At 49.5% G+C, this 19,397-nt stretch overlaps 4 protein-coding genes across 18 annotated transcripts; 2 read left to right on the forward strand and 2 right to left on the reverse strand.

The window, feature by feature from the left end:
* Window positions 1–468: 468 nt before the first annotated feature.
* LOC137598842 (regulator of G-protein signaling 1-like) lies at window positions 469–2,760 on the forward strand. 5 transcript variants are annotated; one of them, XM_068319342.1, is made up of 5 exons: window positions 469–694; window positions 971–1,030; window positions 1,282–1,343; window positions 1,424–1,590; window positions 1,749–2,760. In XM_068319342.1, exons 1-5 carry the CDS (start codon window positions 618–620, stop codon window positions 1,938–1,940), a joined length of 558 nt encoding a protein of 185 aa, XP_068175443.1. In that variant the 5' UTR covers window positions 469–617; the 3' UTR covers window positions 1,941–2,760. The 5 variants fall into 5 exon arrangements, with proteins under 5 accessions (XP_068175443.1, XP_068175444.1, XP_068175442.1 ...); XM_068319341.1 differs by having other exon boundaries at window positions 471–694; window positions 1,279–1,343; XM_068319343.1 differs by lacking the exon at window positions 971–1,030 and having other exon boundaries at window positions 470–694.
* Window positions 2,761–6,816: 4,056 nt separating this feature from the next.
* LOC137598855 (regulator of G-protein signaling 2-like) lies at window positions 6,817–8,340 on the forward strand. Of its 2 annotated transcripts, none has more exons than XM_068319367.1 (5): window positions 6,817–6,969; window positions 7,053–7,142; window positions 7,248–7,309; window positions 7,439–7,605; window positions 7,688–8,340. In XM_068319367.1, exons 1-5 carry the CDS (start codon window positions 6,917–6,919, stop codon window positions 7,856–7,858), a joined length of 543 nt encoding a protein of 180 aa, XP_068175468.1. In that variant the 5' UTR covers window positions 6,817–6,916; the 3' UTR covers window positions 7,859–8,340. The 2 variants fall into 2 exon arrangements, with proteins under 2 accessions (XP_068175468.1, XP_068175469.1); XM_068319368.1 differs by having other exon boundaries at window positions 6,884–6,981.
* Window positions 8,341–10,309: 1,969 nt separating this feature from the next.
* Window positions 10,310–15,222, reverse strand: uchl5 (ubiquitin carboxyl-terminal hydrolase L5). 2 transcript variants are annotated; one of them, XM_068319440.1, is made up of 11 exons: window positions 15,047–15,222; window positions 14,304–14,367; window positions 13,510–13,615; window positions 13,130–13,255; window positions 12,568–12,629; window positions 12,071–12,201; window positions 11,903–11,966; window positions 11,550–11,652; window positions 11,035–11,148; window positions 10,799–10,897; window positions 10,310–10,638 (listed from the first exon to the last, which is right to left on the reverse strand). In XM_068319440.1, exons 1-11 carry the CDS (start codon window positions 15,120–15,122, stop codon window positions 10,594–10,596), a joined length of 990 nt encoding a protein of 329 aa, XP_068175541.1. In that variant the 5' UTR covers window positions 15,123–15,222; the 3' UTR covers window positions 10,310–10,593. The 2 variants fall into 2 exon arrangements, with proteins under 2 accessions (XP_068175541.1, XP_068175542.1); XM_068319441.1 differs by lacking the exon at window positions 14,304–14,367 and having other exon boundaries at window positions 15,047–15,182.
* A 272-nt stretch (window positions 15,223–15,494) lies between these two features.
* Window positions 15,495–18,764, reverse strand: glrx2 (glutaredoxin 2). 9 transcript variants are annotated; one of them, XM_068319443.1, is made up of 5 exons: window positions 18,638–18,764; window positions 17,770–17,833; window positions 17,349–17,471; window positions 16,710–16,886; window positions 15,495–16,230 (listed from the first exon to the last, which is right to left on the reverse strand). In XM_068319443.1, exons 1-5 carry the CDS (start codon window positions 18,670–18,672, stop codon window positions 16,066–16,068), a joined length of 564 nt encoding a protein of 187 aa, XP_068175544.1. In that variant the 5' UTR covers window positions 18,673–18,764; the 3' UTR covers window positions 15,495–16,065. The 9 variants fall into 9 exon arrangements, with proteins under 9 accessions (XP_068175544.1, XP_068175546.1, XP_068175547.1 ...); XM_068319445.1 differs by having other exon boundaries at window positions 18,580–18,673; XM_068319446.1 differs by lacking the exon at window positions 18,638–18,764 and adding an exon at window positions 18,513–18,633.
* Between the last annotated feature and the right edge of the window lie 633 nt (window positions 18,765–19,397).

A 19,397-nucleotide genomic window follows, 5' to 3' on the forward strand; every position in this document is an offset into this window, starting at 1 on the left:
TCTTTCTCACTGGTGTTGCACGAATTTCCGCCATATTTCAAAAGATAAAAATCCCCCCCCCCGAAGTCGTTTTTCTGATAAGCGCTCTGAGGCCGGAGGATTCCGGCGTCCCTCCGTCCTCACAGGGTTTATTTTCCGACCTGTGTGCAGAGCTGATGATTTGACTACCCCACACCTACCGTTACTGTACTTTGCATGTGTGCTGTCACAGCCCAACTCACGCTAATACTAACGCTAATGCTAACACGATACGTCTCCAGGGAGCGCCGCTCATTTGGCTCCTGGTGTTAGTGGGAGGACGGGATTCTGGAGCAGAGGGAAGAACATGGAGACACATAACAGGGAGTAATTCATCAGAGGAGGGGGGGTTGTGTGCTCTGCAGTGAGTCTGAGCTGTTAGGAGGGAAGAGGAGAGGAGGAGGAGGAGGAGGAGGAGGAGGAGGAGGAGGAGGAGGAAGGGGTGCTTCCTCTTCGGTCTGGGCTGAGCTAATGATGCACAGCAGCTTCAGTCTGGAGCAACAGGAGACGGTGGTATAAAAGGCTGATCTGCAGGGGGAACCCTCTGAGAGTCTCCAGCATGAGCACCAGGAGCCCGACGGCGTGGACCTGACAGAACCATGCCCAGCCTCACCGCCCAACGCCTCAACACACACTTCACCATGGACCGAGAGGACAGGAAGAGAAACAAGAACATGTGAGTGAAACTCCACGTTTCCAGCCGACATCAGACCTGAAGAAACGTCTCCGCTTCGTTTACGTGAAGCTTCCAAAGGAACGTCTCCTTATCTCCAGCTGTCAGACAGGAACACTCAGGAATACCACAGATGCTTCCTGCTGTCCCCTTAAAAATAGTCGGTCTACACGGCTTCACAGACCGTGTTGTCTTTGCTAATTACTCACATGCCAGACATGCTTTGGTGGATCTGCTTGCAGCTAATTTAACATGCAGTCATTTCTTATCTCTGAACAGAGGAAAGAACTTCATGTGCCGACTCCAGTGCATGTTCTCACACACGTCCAGCTCTGAGAGGTAAGGACTTATGGACTGTTCTGCATAGGTTTAGCTCTAAAATAGCCGGCCTGCTCCTCTCATTTCCATCTATGGCGTCATGAAAGGATTCGGATGAACCAGAGACGCCGTGTTTGCTTTGGCAGCGGCTCACGCAGGCCAACGTCCCACGGCTTCACGTCTGCTGCTCCTCTCCCCGCGCCTCACGCTGCTTCATTCCACACAAATATGATTGTGGTCCACTAATCTAGCTCGCATTCTCTCCCCAGCAGGCTAAGTTTAGAAGATACCCAACAATGGTCACAGTCCCTGGAAAGGCTCCTGGAGTCTAAATGTAGGTGGACTTCATTCTCTCAGGCCTGAACATGAGTGTTTGTGAGACCGACTGTGTTTTCTCCCGTGTGGTGTTCGCAGATGGATTGGCCACTTTTCGCAACTTCCTCAAGTCAGAATACAGCGATGAGAATATCGAGTTCTGGCTCACCTGTGAGGATTACAAGAAGATCAAGTCTTCATTCAGGATGTCCTCCAGAGCCAAGAAGATCTACGAGCAGTTTATCAAAGCAGAGTCTCCTAAAGAGGTAAAAGACCTAAACCTGTGTGTGTGTGTGTGTGTGTGTGTGTGTGTGTGTGTGTGTGTGTGTGTGTGTGTGTGTGTGTGTGTGTGTGTGTGTGTGTGTGTGTGTGTGTGTGTGTGTGTTCACGTCTCAGGTCTCTTCTTCTTCTGTCCTCGTTCCAGATCAACATCGACTATCACACCCGAGAGCAGATCAAACGGAGTGTCAAGACTCCCACAATGCATTGCTTCAACGACGCGCAGAAGATAGTTTACGGGCTGATGGAGAGAGACTCGTACCCGCGGTTCCTCCGCTCGGATGTCTACAGAACTCTGCTGGAAAACCTCGCCGCCGCCGACGCCACGAAGGGATGAAGATGTCTGAGGAGGAGGAGGAAGGACTTACAGCTGACTGGAACGCCTGGGGGCCGGGAAGGGCCGACCCCCCTGCCCCCCCATATGAAGGGCCCCGTCCCATGGGGGGAACCCCCCACCGAGCGCTGTCAGCTAAACGCCGACTTCAGCAGGTTTGAGCTGCATCACGACTCCATCAGCAGGACGACCTCCGCCCGCTGCTGGCGCCGCGGCACGGAGTCACCCCCTCTGACCTTCTTTACAGGAGTGTGTGTGAACTCCCATTGAAAGGACGTTGTCATGACGACTGGCCCTCTAATGACGTCACACATCGTCCTGAGAAAAGGGCTTTAACCCTTTAAAGACGGGGTTTACTCTGACTTAAATCTGATGCTGATGTTTTTATTTAAGCTGACACATTTGCGTTCATCCATGTCAAACACACGTTAACAATGTGGTTATTTGTTCACCAGCACCAAAGCTGATGAATGTATATTTGTGGAAACCAAACAGCGGTGCACGTTCCTCCGTCCCGTGTCCTAAACTGAACGTCACCTCACTGACGCGTCCACATTGACTGGATGCAGTAACTGGTCAGAGTGGGATTAACCGTAGAGGTAGGATGTGTCACTTTGCATGATGGGATGTCAAACATCCTTATGTTATTGCTATGGCTGTTCAAAGCATGACTTTTGTATTCTTAGTTCAAAATGAATTGAAGTTAAAGTTTTAACGTGTTATTTATTGCTATTGGTCACCACTCGACGACGGTTTGCTGCAGTGTTGAAAATGTTTGTTAAATGTTGAATTACATTAAATTATTTATATTGTCTCCTTGGAACGAAGAGAGTTTTTGCGTTGACACCTTTGTGTGTTCATACAGTCCTTCTCACCACCTGTAGATTCATCCAAAGCTAAAAATAGTCCCTGACATAAATAATTTACTCTTCTCTGTTTGGTGGTTTTACAAATAACGTCTTTTAGTGCTTTGTGCTGTAAATGCAGTGTCGTCTGTTTAAAGAAGACTGTAACACATCTGCAGTCAGTAGATATGAAAACACGGCATCCTACTATTATGGGATGTTTGCACCGTGATCCTGTGATATGTTTAAAGCGCTGCGGCGTCAGCATGGAAACATAACGGCCGGGCCAAGTCCTGAAGACGCAACACGACGCAGTCGCTGGCGGGACGAGGCCCTCCATCGTCCTGAGTGACGCTGGATTTACACAGAAGAGTATTTTTAGAGCAGCGCTGCGTCCTCACGGCTTCAGGACGTCACATTCAGGACGTCACCTCCAGGACGTCACCTCCAGGACGTCACCTCCAGGACGTCACCTCCAGGACGTCACCTCCAGGACGTCACCTCCAGGACGTCACCTCCAGGACGTCACCTCAAGGACGTCACCTCCAGGACGTCACCTCAAGGACGTCACATTCAGGACGTCACCTCCAGGACGTCACCTCCAGGACGTCACCTTCAGGACGTCACCTCCAGGACGTCACCTCCAGGACGTCACCTTCAGGACGTCACCTCCAGGACGTCACCTCCAGGATGTCACCTCCAGGACAGCTCTCCAGCGCTCACGAGGAGAACCAGGGAGACGACAACAACATGGGAAAGAGAAAACTTCTTATTTTAAAGTCACTGAAAAACAGAATTTTACTCATTTGTTAAGTTTATAAAGGAGTTGTTGCATGAAATATTGTAATGTTAAAGTCACACACACACACACACACACACACACACACACACACGTCTAATAAAGAGGAGATGTTTCCTGGTGGACATTGACATCAATGCGCTGCCGTTGGGACCAGTTCATGTTTGATTCTGGTTTCCACCTCCGCTGCACCAATGGGAACGGTTGGCCGGGTTCCACCTGCTGGTTCCAGCTCAGACGCCACACCCACCAGAGACCTGGAGGTCAGAGCCGGACTGACCGGTGGCTCCAGGTCACGTCCTCCAAGAAGTGGACTCAACTTTTCTTTCTTTTGCTTTTCAGAATCGGCAGCCGTTACCGCTGTACTGTGGTGTTTTATTGGTGTCACTTTGTTTTACTGGCGTCAGCGGGTCCCAGAACAATTTAATATCCTCTTATATTTCCTTGTATGTTTTTATGAGTGTGAGTTACTCGTTTTGTATCGCTGGCAGATCAACATCCCCTGTGGATCAATCAACTTTATATATTACCAATCTCTGTGTCCCACGGCCAGATTTATCACTGCACGATGTAAGAGGCTGAAAAATGATTGGCTGATTGAACAAATAAATGGAGGAGGTTTACAGTCGCCCCCCACCCCCCACCCCCCACCCCCCCACGGGACGACAGAACGAAAAGTTTCCAGATCAGACGCTGATGAAACTTTGAGGAAGTTCTTCTGTGGTTGAACATGAACAGCTGATGCTCATCCATCACCTCCACCCTGCAGCCATCAGAGGCTCTGAAGCGATGAACTGATGACCCACAACGGCCCAACAGTAAGACCAGGACCAGGAGCCGGTCGGAACCTGTTCACAAGCGTTCGCCACTGCCGGCCCGGTGCACTCGCTACGCACACGACTGACATGATGGGAACACCAGGAGAATAATGGAACTCCACAGACGTGTGAATGAGGATGCACGTCCTGGTTGGTTGCCAGAACAAGCCACACCCCCTCAGCCGTGGCCACAGATGGCGGTGGCGTCTGGATGTTCACCAGACCGGTTCTGTTCCTGGAACCACACGTGAAATCCCCCCAGGGTCGACCCGACGCAGCTTCAGGTAAAGGTGTGAAGACAAAGGAGTGGTCAGGCTCACACCTGCACCGCTGGGACACAACTATTATGGGCTGTTGAAGCTGGCGTAATGGAGCATCCTGAGTCATTAGGATCACAATCAGTGGCACCCGGCGCACGGTGGGAATGTAGCAAACTGGTCGGGTGTCAAATCAGCCGTGACCCCACCATCACGGAGGGTGACACGCCTCTGTGTGCAGCCAATCAGGTTCTACGATCGGTAGTGAACATTTAGCTCTGCTAGCCAGCCATTGGTCCAGCAGCACGAGTGTGAACCTGACCCGTGTGAAGGTCCAGCTGGGACCCCCCCCCCCCCCCCGGGTAAAAGTGGTTCTGCTCTTCATCCCCCCAGACGTCTGCACACACACACCGTCTGCACACACACACCGTCTGCACACACACACCGTCTGCACATCATTATAAACACACAAGGTGAACGGTGTGTCTTGGTCCGCCGGGAGGCGAGTGATGATCACAACACGACCCATGTGACGCACACACACACGACCCATGTGACGCACACACACACGACCCATGTGACGCACACACACACACGGTCTGGAACAGAGTGTGTGTTCGTACACACGGCCGTCCTGTTCCTCTCTCTGGATGATGTTTGTGGGACGTCCCATCATCCAGCTGTTGTTACGGGAATCTAGAGCGTGTAGGTTCCCCAGCAAAGCCTGATGGGATACGGCTCCTTCATCAGGTGGTGCAGCCCCCTCCCTAACAGTATGGTCACATGATCCAGCCCCCTCCCTAACAGTATGGTCACATGATCCAGCCCCCTCCCTAATGGTGTGGTCACATGATCCAGCCTCACTGGGACGGATGCTTTAAAAGCAAACAGCCGTGTGGAAACACCCCCGAGTGCAACTGTGGTGGACGTTTCCATGGGAACCGTGATGGGCGTGTCCATTTCAGGTGTCCCCGCTGCTGTGGGCTATGGCTATGCTCAGCGTCAGGGCGTTGACTAGTCTCACGTTGTGTGTCTCCAGTTTGGACATGAAGTGACTCTGAAGGTCAAACCGGGGTCAGACTGCAGTGCATTCACTTTAGATGTAGTGCTAACGCTTAGCGGTCGCTAACAGAGTTCTAGCGGCTGAACGGAGCGATCTATTGGTGGAACAGAATCTACCTGTGGATCAAACAGTGATCACCTGAGTCAGGTTCACCTGTAAACCCAGCATGACTGTGCTAAAGTGCTGTTGCGTCAGTGGAAGACTTTACGACATTAATGATTAGTCATCCATCCGTCAGTCATCAGTCATCCATCTTTCATCCGTCTTTCATCCGTCAGTCATCCGTCAGGCGTCGGCTGGGCGACGACATGCCAACCGGTTACCGCCCAGGCCGGTGCCGCCGCTCAAACGGCGTTGGGATGTTGTTGACTTTAATATGATCCTACGGCCGTGTGTTTGTTGATGGAGGATCGGTTGCCGCGGTAACAGCAAAGGATTCCATGGACTCCCTTGAAAAAGAGAAGCTTGTTTTCTTTCCGCCCGAGCTAACGGCGTTTCTCTTGGCTATAAATGGTCAGTCCTGACGGACGAACATCTCCAGGTTGATGTGAAGCTCCAACTGCTCTGTGAAACACGGCGACCCTGAAACCCGTCTGAAACTGAAGCGGTGAAGGTCAGCACTGACTTCAGCTGATCAACAGGACGTTTCTCATTCTGTCAGAAGGGGAGGAATGCGATGGAGCCTTCATCAGAGGCCAGGAGTGTTTTTAGAGGGACAGGATAATGAAATCATCATGTCTGTTCCAGGCTGTCGACACTCCGCCGTCACAAACCAGCGCCGGCCCCCCACGCCCCAGCGGGGCGTCGGAATGTCGCAGGTCGTGATGCGGCGGGTCTGCTGGACCCGACAGGAGCTCCAGGTCTCAATGATTAAAGGCCGGAGCCTCTGAGGTGTGATGATTGGCCAAAGCACCTGAGAGAACAGACAGGAGCTCCACGACAGGTTTATTTTTAGGGCCGAGCCGCAGACGTCACGCCTCCACCTCAGAGTCGTAAAAATGGAGTCATGCAGGAAGCAGGAGGGAATGTTTACGCAGCGACAGCCAATCACTGCCTCGAGTCCTTCCAGCCGTTACAGGCTGGTCTGTTTACACAGCAGCAGCCAATGGCGTCAGACCTGTCGCTCAGGACCCGCCCCCCGCCGGTCACACTCCATAAAGACGCCGGAGGAGACGGAGCAGGAGATTCAGAGGAACCATGAGAGAGCACCTGAAGCCCAGCACGGAGATCACACACCTGAAGGGGATGAAGTAAGTCCAGCGGTGAGATTCACGCCTCTGATCACCAATACTGATCAATACTGATCAATACTGATCACTTCCTGTCTTTAAAGGACAAAAACGTGGAGGAACAGAATACAACTGCTCCTGAAGACGGATTCCTCCAAGTCGATCTTCAGCCTCATGAAAAACAGACCTTACAGGTAGGCGTGATTATAACTGATTATTGATCCGTGTCGTTCGTCGCTGTGGTTTTTTATGAGGCGGTTGCAGCAGTTGATCTAATCTAGAACTCTCTGGGTCCTCAGGCCGACCGCTGATGATGTCAGCCAATGGGAGCAGTCGCTTGAGTCTCTGCTGAGTAATAAATGTAAGCGTCATCACCACACTGAGCATTGTGGGTAATGTGTCGCTGTGCTGAGTGAATGGCAGCTCATTGGCTGACGTTCATCCTCGTCTCACGGCCCAGACGTGAACCTTCTCTCTCCCTCCCCCACAGATGGAAAAGCCGCCTTCTATATCTTCCTGAAGTCGGAGTTCTGTGAGGAGAACATGGAGTTTTGGACGGCCTGTGAGGACTTCAGGCAGCAGACGTCAGAGAAAGACCTGGCGTCCAAGGCCAGCAGCATTTACGAGGAGTTCATTAGAAACGAAGCTCCCAAAGAGGTGCGGAAGCCTCCAGAGAACTTCTGACCTCCAGCTCTTTAAATCTGGGCGGCTGGAGCTCATCAGCTGTTTGTGTCCACAGATAAACCTGGACTTCCACACCAAGAACGCCATCATGCAGAGCCTCCAGCGGCCCACAGCCAGCAGCTTCCTGGCAGCCCAGAGGAAGGCCTTCAGCCTGATGGAGAACAACGCCTACCCCCGGTTCCTCCACTCCGACCTCTACAGGCAGCTGAGCCACGGCGCCTCCTGAGGTCCTGGTGGACCAGACGTCCCGTCCTGAAGTCCTGTGTCCACCCCCAGACGCGTGGACGGACTGCTGGTGGCGTTCTTTCAGGGCTCCGCTCAGGAGAAGATACCCCAACGCTGACCTGAAGCCGTGCTTCACCCCATCCTGCTGAGAGCTCCATGAAGCTAGGATGAAGCGGCCGGAGGTGACGCGCCGCTGTAGGCTGAAGCAAACCCCCCCAGCTGGGGTTCAGGTGGGGGGGTTCAGGGCGGTTCTGTAACAGCTGATGTCTAGACCCTCTACACGGCGCCGTGAGAAGAGCGTTGGTGATGATTGTAAAGTGTCTGCTGACCGCTCAGGTGTGAAAGCAGGACCTCCTGTGAACCCTGACCTCAGGTGTTTACACACCTGGAATGACTCAGATCTCCTGACTGAGGGACCTGACCTGCTGTCATGTCGTGTTGAGGTTTGAGCAGCTGGACTGCCGACTAATAAATGTTCTTAACGCCGACTCGTCTCCAAAACTCTTATTTCTGAATGATTGAGTGTGAAATCCACTCACGTGGACGCCGACCCCTCCCTGAATGGATCAGCTAGCGTGTTAGCATGTTAGCATACCGTCCCGTGTTTACGCATCAAACAGAAACATGGGTCGTCATGTGGAACGTTAGTTCCACATGACGTTAGTTACAGATTTTAGCGATTCTGAACTATCATGTCACATTAGCTTATAAAGCTACTGAAGGGTTGGGGGGGGCAGACCTGGGGAGGCTTTGTCCCCACTGAGGGACACCTCCAGGACAGGCTGTCCTGTCTGACGTGTCATGTGTTCTGTGTCGTGCTTCATGCACCTTGCATCAACAGAAAGTGGAGCAGGAACATTTTAGGACACAAGGCTCTGGTTGTTCTGTTAACGTTCCTCCGTGAGCGGCGGTGAGATGGCGTCACCAATTCCTTTAACAATAGTTGGAGGACCTTGACTGACACCAGTCCTCCTCCTCCTGCCCCCCCCCCAGCCCGTTCCCAGCAGTGGTTGATAGTCTTGATGCTGCTCCAGACCGGCTGAAGGTTCAGACCTGTTCTGGATGGATGGGGTCATCGGTTCCAACCGGCTCCAGGCTGATTGTGACCTTTGAAGCTGGTGGTAACACCATGAGGCTAACGTGTGGATTTAAGGAGGTCACACAGCGTTAGCACTAATCCTGTAACCTTTGACCCCCCAGCATCATGATCACATCAACATCCAAACTTTAATTTAAGCCCAACTAAATACAAGACTACGAGGTTTCCACGGTGTCAGAAGTCATTGTGAGGCTAACCAGTGTCGGCTGAGGTCAACGTGACGACCTTCACGCCGAATGAAAGAATGTTGGTCATAATGTTACAAATTGTGAGCTAGTCAACTTTAGCGATTAGCTCAAGCTGCAGATTTTAAACCTCGTGTTTTACTTTTTCTTCAGTCGTTGAAACTTCATCAGTGGAATTTTAAATACTTTCACAGTTTGGACCAACAATAAAGTTATTGGTCGGGTTTGGACGAGTTACAGACCGACTCCTCTCCAGTGTCTGCTGATGATCCTCTGCTTTAATAGAACACCTTTCAGACACCTGACAGTGTAATGATCTGTATAATAAACTGATAAACCTTCGATGCCGCCCCACGCAGCACACACCCCCTCACAGACCCCTTGGGTTCAGGTTCACACCCGACTGGAGGATCTGCATCAGTCATCAAACCACTATGTGCATTCTTACATATCTGACAATTACAGTTCATCCAGTGCTGCCTGATGACTGGTGTTACGCTGGCACACAGGTGTGTGTCGTCACCTGCAGAACTGGACCTGTCAGGAGGAAGACTGCTCGTCCACGTGACCTGACCTGACAGGACATACCGTTCTCTCTCCCGGCAGTAAAACCTGACTTTTCATTCGTTGCCATGACGGATCTTGGCAACAGACGTCTGGCCGGGATCCAGCGGTGCTTAAGGTGTGTGTGTGTAAACACTGGAGCCAGGAATAGAAGCGTCGCTTGTCTTCTACGGCGAAGTGCGTCACGTAGCTCCACTTTATAAACCCAGTGTGGTGAGCTGGTTTACACGACGGGCCACAACAGAACAAACCAACACACTGCTAACGGGAAGCCTCCCCAAACACACACGACCTGTTGCAGTCGGATCTGTATGACATCATCAGGATGCTGCAGCTCGACCTCTGCAAAGGTCACGGGTTTGAAAAGACGGGAGAAGTTTGAGGAGGTTTGATGTTCATCTTGTCAGACTGATCATAACCTCCACACGTTAATGAGCAGCAGATGGAGGATCAGCTTCTACTAGAGGATGGTAGTTGTTCCTGTGCTCCACCAGCAGGAGGCAGCAGATCTCCACAACCCATTTACAGCAAACCTCTGCAAATTACTTTAAAATAAAAGATGAGATGTTCCAGGAAAAAGAAAAGCACCTCTGTCAAAAAGACATCAAACATCTGGACTTTTATTATGAAAATAAGACGGAGCATCACGAGAACATCTTTTCCTTCTATCGTGCGTTAGAGCTGATGGAGACGTGTGGAGAGTCTCTGCTAAAACCTGGTGAACGTCTTCATGTCTGGATGGAGGGCAGGGGGCCAGAGCCGCAGGAGCATCCCATGCGTGGAGGTCATGTGACAAACGATGGTCAGTATCTACGTGTGGCTCAGTGATGGAAGAGAGACTGAAGCGCTCACGATATGTGTGTGTGTGTGTGTTGTGTGTGCTGGCATTCACTTGGCCTCCTGGGCTTTCTTGGCGCTCTGTTTCTCCTTCGCCTGGAAAAAAAAAGAAAAAATGTTTTCAGTGCTGAGGGTGGATGATAGACATCCACATAAAAATAAGACCAACAGCCCCAAACACACCCCAGGCCTTCAACAGGTCCACTAGCAGTTAAGTTAAATCTGAAAAGCCAAAGAAGGAACAAATAAAAGCTACCTTCTCCACCAAAGGTATGAGCTGCTGGTACTCTGCCAGTGTCTTCAGCAGCTCCATGATGAATGGGAGATAATTGTGCTTCCGCCGAATGTTTTCAATCTGCAACAGGATGAAATCCAATGAGATGGATAATAATGGATGCATATGACGGAAATGAAGTGAAGTGTGGTCAGGGCTCCCTCGAGGGTTAACAGCAATGATTTAGAAGACAGGAAAACACAAAAACACAAACTCACTTTATATCTTTTCAGCTTCTGGTTCTCCTCGTCAATGAGAAGCTGATACTTGGCAATCTCTGATTGGATGGAGCTAAGAAACGTGCTGCTCTGGTCTGTGTCCATTGGTTCATCCTGGGAACAGAAGGGACACAAAGAATTCAAGGATGCATCAGCAGATTCCAGATGGAAAAGCCTCAGATTTCTGCTTCTAATCCTGGATTATATACTGGGTTTGTAAACCTGTGTGAGGCAAAAACGATATTTGCGTACATGACATTTGTGTAAGTTTGTGTTTGCTGGCCTCTAGTGGTCAAAAGCTGTCACCACACCAGTAGCCCTCAGCGTACCTCCACCCCCCCCACCCCCCCCCCCCCACACACACACTAGATCTTTCATTCAAACACGTCTGTTCAACTCAGATCAGCAGATCTGTCCACAATCAAAGAACAGCACCACTTCACGACCTCTGACCTCATAGGGGAAGTGACAGGAAGCGTCACTTCGCTGTGATTGGCTCCTCTGCTGACACTCACCTCAGTCAGCTGAGTTTGGAGCTCTGCAATCTTCCTCTCATAAATCATCTTTCTGTCCGAGACAATGGCCATTAGGTTGAAGCGGATTTCTCCTTCGCTATACCTGAAGACAGGACGACCCGTTAAAACACAGGTGGGACAGAATCTGACAGGACAGACCGGCGAGGAGCCAATGGAACGTTATCAATGCTATCAATGCTTTAAAGAAACTATACAGCTCCAATAAATCAAACTAGAAGGCTGAAAATGTCACCGACACTAAAGAGAGAATAAACTTCCTTTATCGATGTCCCTGAGGGGAAATCAGTTTCTCCACTCTGGTCTATTATCAACGATAACGTCTAGCTGCTCACTTCTGGATGCGTTTCTCGATCACCGGGCGAACGGCGCTGATCCAGTCGTCCTGGTTGCAGGCGCCTTGAGGGAAAGAGGAGAGGAGTGAACACCTTCCTGCGGCGCCGCCCCCATGCTACACCCTCTAACCTCACAGGGAGGGGTTGGAATTAAAGCGTTGCACTCGCCCAGGTCAATGGGTCCCTCCCGAAGGCCGTCCAGCTCGTACAGCCGGCCGCTCACCGGGACGTAGCTCACGAAGTGGAAGGCGTCCTCGTCCTTCGCCGATGACTTCGCATCAAATTCAAACATCTGTTGTCTGCAGACAGAAAAGAATCCCTACTACAAATCAGACATAAATATTTATGACCCAGCCTGTTAAAACCAGGAGTAGGGAGGCAAGAATCCACTGCCAGAGAAAGAAAACCAGAAGAACGATTGTGCCTTCAGTCAAAATGCTCCCCGGCAGCGCCACCACGTTTAGGAGTACTTCTCATGATGGAAATATTCTTTCATTTGCAATTTATCAAAAGGTTTATTTTTGGGAAGCCCGGCTCACACTTGGCTGTTTCACCAAAGCGAAGCGGTACCTTAGCAACAAGAGGGCAGAAGACGGGGCTGGAAAGAGCTAAAAATAATCCGGCTCTGATCACGGAGCGTCTCCAGCGGAGCCGGCAGAGCTTACCTGGCAAAGCTGTTGTGAACTTGTCGGATCACTTCAGAGTTGCTGAGAGCCAAACCTTTCATCTGGGGAGAGGAGAAGCAGGATTAGAACCGCCACATCCTCAAAGATGAGAGGCTGGACGGCTCACGTCAGACGTTTGATTTTATCCTCACACTCCAACCAGGTGGGTGTCTGCAGACCACGGTGTGATACTGCACATCTAGTGAGTCCCTCATAAGTAGTTTTAATGAAATAAACGAGTCTGTAGAGCAGAAAAAGTTGCTCTGCTTTGGGTTTAATCCTGGACCCATTTATCTCTGAATGGGTCGTGTCTTTAAAGTAAGAGGATCAAACTGTCAGCGCTACAGACCCAACAGAAAATCACTATCGAGCCAAGTCATAACAAATAATGATTTACTATGAGTTATAAACCAAAAGGTGATGTCAAAGTTAAGAAAGGTCATTAGTTTTCCTGGATCAAAGCCATAAATAGAAGATGATTGAAAACGGATACTGTAGGAATGTATGGAAAAACTTTTTGGATTTAAGATTTAAAAAAAAGTAAAAAATACCGTGAACATACAGCAGCATCAAAACTGTGTGAGAATTCCCGGAACTCTGTCAGTGTGTCTCCGAGCAGCATGTCGGGATGGGAGCAGTTGAGCAGAACGCTGACGATGGCCTGGGTGGCACAGGCATTATTGATGACCTGCAGACACACCGGAACACCGGATCGATTCAGAGACGCAGGGACGACAGGTTGAATCGTTTCCTACAGGCACCAGTTTTCTACCCACACATGAAACTGAAAGAAAGACCAGGATCTTAATCCTGAGCACCTCCACAGCTCTAACACGTCAAACACACCTGGAAGATGAGCCGACGACTACCTGTCGATCACTAAAGATCTGAGTGACTCTGATGCTGCACCACACACACACACACACACACACACACACACACCTGTTTTGCAAAGAAGATGTGATCCAGCCTGGAGTCCTGAACGATGGATCCTGCTGGCTCTTCACCAGGCTGCCACTTGAAGAGGAAGATCAGGCCATGAACCGGTCTGGAACACAACACATCTGTTCAGCTACCGGTCAGAACCACCGATCAACACAGATCAATCACATCAGGGATCAACATCAATCAATCACTCCAGGGATCAACACGGATCAATCACTTCAGGGATCAACATCAATCAATCACTCCAGGGATCAACACGGATCAATCACTTCAGGGATCAACACCGATCAATCATTCCAGGGATCAACATGGATCAATCACTCCAGGGATCAACACGGGTCAATCGCTCCGGGGATCAACACGGGTCAATCGCTCCGGGGATCAACACGGATCAATCGCTCCGGGGATCAACACGGATCAATCGCTCCAGGGTGAACACGGATCAATCGCTCCAGGGTGAACACGGATCAATCGCTCCAGGGTGAACACGGATCAATCGCTCCAGGGTGAACACGGATCAATCACTCCAGGGTGAACACGGATCAATCACTCCAGGGTGAACACGGATCAATCATTCCAGGGTGAACACGGATCAATCACTCCAGGGTGAACACGGATCAATCATTCCAGGGTGAACACGGATCAATCACTCCAGGGTGAACACGGATCAATCATTCCAGGGTGAACACGGATCAATCACTCCAGGGTGAACACGGATCAATCACTCCAGGATGAACACGGATCAATCACTCCAGGGAAAACACGGATCAATCACTCCAGGATGAACATACTTCAGGTTGTCAAAGTTTTCTGGCTCCATGCTCCAGATCTCCTCGACCTGCGCGCCTCTGCATCCTGATCAACAGAGTCAAGAGTCAGGGAACCGGACACGAACACCGGGGGGGGGGGACCGGGAACCGGACACGAACACCGGGGGGGGGGGACCGGGGACCGGACACGAACACGGGGGGGGGGGCGGACACGAACACCGGGGGGGGGGGACCGGACACGAACACCGGGGGGGGGGGACCGGACACGAACACCGGGGGGGGGGGACCGGACACGAACACCGGGGGGGGGGGACCGGACACGAACACCGGGGGGGGGGACCGGACACGAACACCGGGACTCGTGTGTTTACGCGCCGCTGTTTTGAACGCTGACTAATGCTAGCTCGTTAGCAATGGGTGTCCAATCACCGGCGCTCCGGTACCGGTCGGAGAGTGGATGTACCGGTCCTGTCCATGTCACTTCTGTTTAATTAATGTCACGTGAGGTATATTTACTCCCTGTAAACATCACTGTTAGAATTTAGCAGCTAGCTAGCTGTAGCACCGCATCGGGCAGCTAGCGGTAGCTAGCGGTAGCACCGCATCGGGCAGCTAGCGGTAGCTAGCTGTAGCACCGCATCGGGCAGCTAGCGGTAGCTAGCTGTAGCACCGCATCGGGCAGCTAGCGGTAGCTAGCTGTAGCACCGCATCGGGCAGCTAGCGGTAGCTAGCTGTAGCACCGCATCGGGCAGCTTGCGGCTCACCGAAGCCCTTGATGAGCTCGGTGAAGACCCCGGGGTCGCTCTCCATCAGGCACCACTCTCCTGCGCTTCCTGCCATTCTTCACGCCGCGGGTCCAACCGTTCGGGCAGCTAGCATCCGAGTGTAGCAGCGCTCCGGTCCAACCAATTCACGAAGCCTCTGACGTCACCGGGCAGTCCGGGTGTGCAGGATTTAAGGATCGGCGTACACCGGAGAGTCGCTGCGAGCGTTCATTCATTCATCCGAGCGAGATTACTACGAGCATTCAACATCAATTATGTCAGATTACATCTAGAACTTCTAATAAAGAAATGTACACATATTTATATCTACGCTTAAGACAGCGAGTATAAATAACGCTTAGCTGACACTGTCTCCACAATCGACCTTATTCATATACCGCCCTCCCGTGAGGGCTACCCTCAAAATGAAACGCTCACTGTTTAAACGTATGTTTAGAAAGCACCAATCTTTATTAGAGGTCAGTCATACATTCAATATTCCTTCAGTGCATGAATAAACGTGTTGTTTTGTTTACACTCATCGATTCCAGCACAGTAGAGTCATACACACACACATGAGCCACCCATTAGGTCTACTAAAAACACGCCAGTCCAATCGATAACACGTGATATACAGAAAATGTTAAAACTAAAAAAAAATAAAATATTTTTTTAGTCATGTCTTATTTTAATGTAACGTAACTGGTCCAACAGCATGCATTGATGATAAAAATCAAAACAAAATATGAGATTAATCTGAACTCCCAAGATGTTGTTGAACCTCATTGTTGTTCAGAACTGTTGTGGAACCAGGACAGCAGCACCATTCACTGGTTTTCATGGGGGATGGCAGCAATAATAATGTACATACCTGAAGAGAGCTTTATTTTAACAAATAAAATGTATTGAACGTAGTTTAATAAATACCAAATACTGTCATGTTCACACAAACACGAGCTTTAAGGTGAGGTCCAGAAGACATTTAAGTATGCATTGAGGTAGACGACAGTGACGGTCAGTCATTTGGCGTGCTGGAACTGCCCGCTGCCTGAGCCCTCGGCACCACCTGCAGTGCAGCAGGGAGCGCACTTTTCAATCAGCGGCAACAACTTTCCCTGCTGATGGAGCGCTTTGGTATCAGAACCACCACCGATACAGTTTCCATTGATGAAGACTCGAGGAACCTGAACGCCAAAATCACAGGGTTATTACGTATGGTACAGGAGTGAAACTGTCATCTCAGACTTTTGTAATGTGGACCAACGTGGGTTTCAATGCAGCATAAATGTCCAGATTTTATAACAAGTCTATCTTTCCAGCACTTAAACATTTAACAACTGAGGACTTACTCAATAAGGCTGCAGCAAAATAAAGCAAAAGCTTCAAATGTAATGTAGATGGTTGTGTATATGCACAAGAGAAATTTAAGCACTGCTGACAAATAAAATTCATGTTATGTTAAATGCACAATCGTTCTAAAAGAAACTCCTTCCAGCCATGCATCAACCTAATAGTGTGTATTATATAGCATTCATGCTTAAAATGTGTACTTTATAGTGGAGTATCAGTATTACTCAGACACTCATTGAATGTATACATTTGGTCTGACTGGGCTGTTCTCATCAGAACACATCAGAACCCTCAAACTGATCTAAACTCTCACCGTCTTGGCTCCCGTCAGATGGGCTAAGGTTTCCTGTAGCCTCTGTCCGTCATTGTGCTCATCCAGTTCGATCACTTTGTAGGTTGCTCCGATTTCATTGAACACATTCTTGGCCATTCTGCAGTAAGGACAGGTGGTCTTGGAAAATATCACGACGCAGTTCTGTGACACCACTTCCTGGAAAGTCAGTCAAGATAACATTGGTTATATATGGCTGCTTATCTCTTGGAATACAGATTTTTTTTAAAATGGAATGTCCATTTATTTCAACAACTTTGAAATTACAGTTCTTAAATGTTAGAATTTAGTGACGGGACACAAGAAAAAGCAGGAAATCAACACTTTGAGGCAGAAAATCAATGGACTCCAATGACAGACATCACAGACGAACCACAGGAGGAGCGGGGGGGGTCAGCACGCGGTTGAATGGATTTAGTCAGTCAGTCATCTTCAGATTACCCCCGCTATATCCGCCGCAGCAGGTCACGGGGAGCTGGAGCCTATCTCTGCGGCATAGGGCGTGAGGCGGGGGACACTCCGGGCATGACACCAGTGCACCGTGGAGCCACACACAGACATACAACCAAGCACACAACACACACACTCATTCCTACGGGCAATTTGGAACGGCAAATCAACCTGAAGAGCATGCTTCTGGAGGTGGGAGGAAGCCAGAGAACCTGGAGAGAACCCACGCAGACACGGGGAGAGCATGCCAACTCCGCAGAGCGGGACTCGAACCACTGCACCACCGTGCCACCCCTGAATGGATTTAATTTAGTTTTATAGGTGTTTATATTTTAATCTTTTAATTTTTATATTTTAATTTTATACTGTTTATATTTTAGTTATAGTTTAGTATATAAGTCCTGTTAGTGCTGCATGTGTCTGTCTGTTAGTGTAGTGTATGTCTTGCGGTATGTCCTGTGATGTCAGTGTTTCCTTTTCTCCTGGTGTTTATCCAGTATTATTTGTTATGTAATGCCTGAGCAGTGGATATATACAATTTCCTCTGGGATCAGTAAAGTATCTATCTATCTATCAGAACCCACAGGTTTACCTGAACATACTGAACACAGGCGGCACTGGACCCCACAGCGCGGGACGACGTCAAGTTCCCCATTCTGAAAAACACAAGACAATTGAAAACATTTGTCAGACATGAAAAACGGACTGGGATTAACGACACAGTGAGGCCAGATTCCACCTGAACCGGAAGAACGAGAAAGGGTCACGAGCAGAGACGTCCTGAAGGCTGATAAAGAGCAGTAAATTGATCAGTGAACTGATCAATGAACTGATCGTTAACTGTAAAATACCCATGACTGTATTTACTGTTGCTGCTCTGACCACCTTCACTCCAGTCCAGTTTCATCTACAACTAATCCCGGATTACCACTACGAATGCTAACTAGCTCATGATTGGTTGAGGGGAGGTGACGTAGTAAACTTTATTTACATTACTCCACGAAACGTGACGTCACCGTAAATTCGTTGTACAATTCTTTAATGGTAACAAATAAAAACACTTCTGCTGCTTTAGCTGCAAACAGAGGAAAATAAAGACAAATAGATCGTCAGCAAACACAAAAATCAGAATGCATGTTTAATATATGTTTCAATTTGTTGTTTTTGTTAATCGATTATTCATTGATGCCATGCAGCCGAATTCGCCCCGGGAACCTGATCGATCGATGAAGGTCGAAGAGTGTGTGTCCGGCGGATGTGCGACGTTTTTAAACAGATTAAACTTTAAACTGTAAAAACGTGACGTCACACTCCTGTGAACGTTAACCGTCTGACCGGAACCGGATCCCGTTACCGGATCCCGTTACTCTGGCGTCGCGTTACCGGACCCGTTACTCGGTACCTGTCCGGTTAGCTGCGTAGCTTCTCTCCCCTGCTAGCCGTCATTGTAGTCACGTTACCGGAAAGCTTTTGCAGCTCCGCTCCGGGAAAACATCCGGCGCACGCGATAATGGTCACGAAGCAGCAGCGCAGCCGAATAGCGTCACTTCCGGTAGCCGAGCGGCGCATGCGAGTGTGCTCTCATTGGCCGGCACACACACCACCTCCGGCCAGCTGGAGCCACGACCTCCTTGTGTGACCTCCGGAAGTACTCCAGGGCGACGTCACTACGTCACGCAAAAGAGGACGCGTGTCAGACACGTGCCTGAGACTGGCCAGTCACGTGTTGTTGTAAACTGTTATGTTTGTGTCGGAAGTTTAGAACGGATCTAGATTTGTTTGATAATTTAGTTGTTTTTATTTTGTTTATTGTTTATCGGACATGTTATGACAACAAACTTCAATCCTTCAACAAAAACATCCGGAAATAAAAGGCTGACGTGAAGAAGCCACGCCCCTTTCATTACAACACGATATCAACCAACTCAGACATTAATTTGTTCAAAGGAACAACCAGAGTTCATCTGAACGGATCTTGTTAATCAATTTTTTTTCATTACGAACAGTTTTGCTTCCAACTGTATTTGATCTAAAATGTGTGGACAAAAACGACACATCCCAGTAAAGTGTCATAAAGTTTAGATAACGTTGGATCTGGGTCTTGGATCTGGTTGTCAACTTAAATGTCTATAAAACCATTTTGTCTCTCACAGTTAGCGCCTTAAATTAATGACGTACTGAATCCAAGCCAGGATTCACTTCCATCACAAGCATCATGTT

This window comes from Antennarius striatus, chromosome 7, assembly GCF_040054535.1.
Source record: "Antennarius striatus isolate MH-2024 chromosome 7, ASM4005453v1, whole genome shotgun sequence".
Classification (NCBI taxonomy): Eukaryota; Metazoa; Chordata; class Actinopteri; order Lophiiformes; family Antennariidae; genus Antennarius; species Antennarius striatus.

Excerpts from the sequence above, each read along its gene's own strand:
- LOC137598842 (XM_068319339.1), top strand. The coding sequence starts at position 825 with ATGCTTCCTGCTGTCCCCTTAAAAATAGTCGGTCTACACGGCTTCACA. Across the intron at positions 1,344-1,423 it reads AAGGCTCCTGGAGTCTAAAT|ATGGATTGGCCACTTTTCGC; the intron begins GTAGGTGGACTT and ends TGGTGTTCGCAG. Across the intron at positions 1,591-1,748 it reads AAGCAGAGTCTCCTAAAGAG|ATCAACATCGACTATCACAC; the intron begins GTAAAAGACCTA and ends TCCTCGTTCCAG.
- LOC137598855 (XM_068319367.1), top strand. The coding sequence starts at position 6,917 with ATGAGAGAGCACCTGAAGCCCAGCACGGAGATCACACACCTGAAGGGG. Across the intron at positions 6,970-7,052 it reads ACACACCTGAAGGGGATGAA|GACAAAAACGTGGAGGAACA; the intron begins GTAAGTCCAGCG and ends CTGTCTTTAAAG. Across the intron at positions 7,143-7,247 it reads ATGAAAAACAGACCTTACAG|GCCGACCGCTGATGATGTCA; the intron begins GTAGGCGTGATT and ends CTGGGTCCTCAG.
- uchl5 (XM_068319440.1), bottom strand. The coding sequence starts at position 15,122 with ATGGCAGGAAGCGCAGGAGAGTGGTGCCTGATGGAGAGCGACCCCGGG. Across the intron at positions 13,616-14,303 it reads GAAAACTTTGACAACCTGAA|ACCGGTTCATGGCCTGATCT; the intron begins GTATGTTCATCC and ends GTTGTGTTCCAG. Across the intron at positions 10,639-10,798 it reads TCATACCTTTGGTGGAGAAG|GCGAAGGAGAAACAGAGCGC; the intron begins GTAGCTTTTATT and ends TTTTTTTTCCAG.
- glrx2 (XM_068319442.1), bottom strand. The coding sequence starts at position 18,032 with ATGGGTATTTTACAGTTAACGATCAGTTCATTGATCAGTTCACTGATC. Across the intron at positions 16,887-17,348 it reads TCCAGAAGCATGCTCTTCAG|GAAGTGGTGTCACAGAACTG; the intron begins GTTGATTTGCCG and ends CTGACTTTCCAG. Across the intron at positions 16,231-16,709 it reads ATCTGACGGGAGCCAAGACG|GTTCCTCGAGTCTTCATCAA; the intron begins GTGAGAGTTTAG and ends TTTGGCGTTCAG.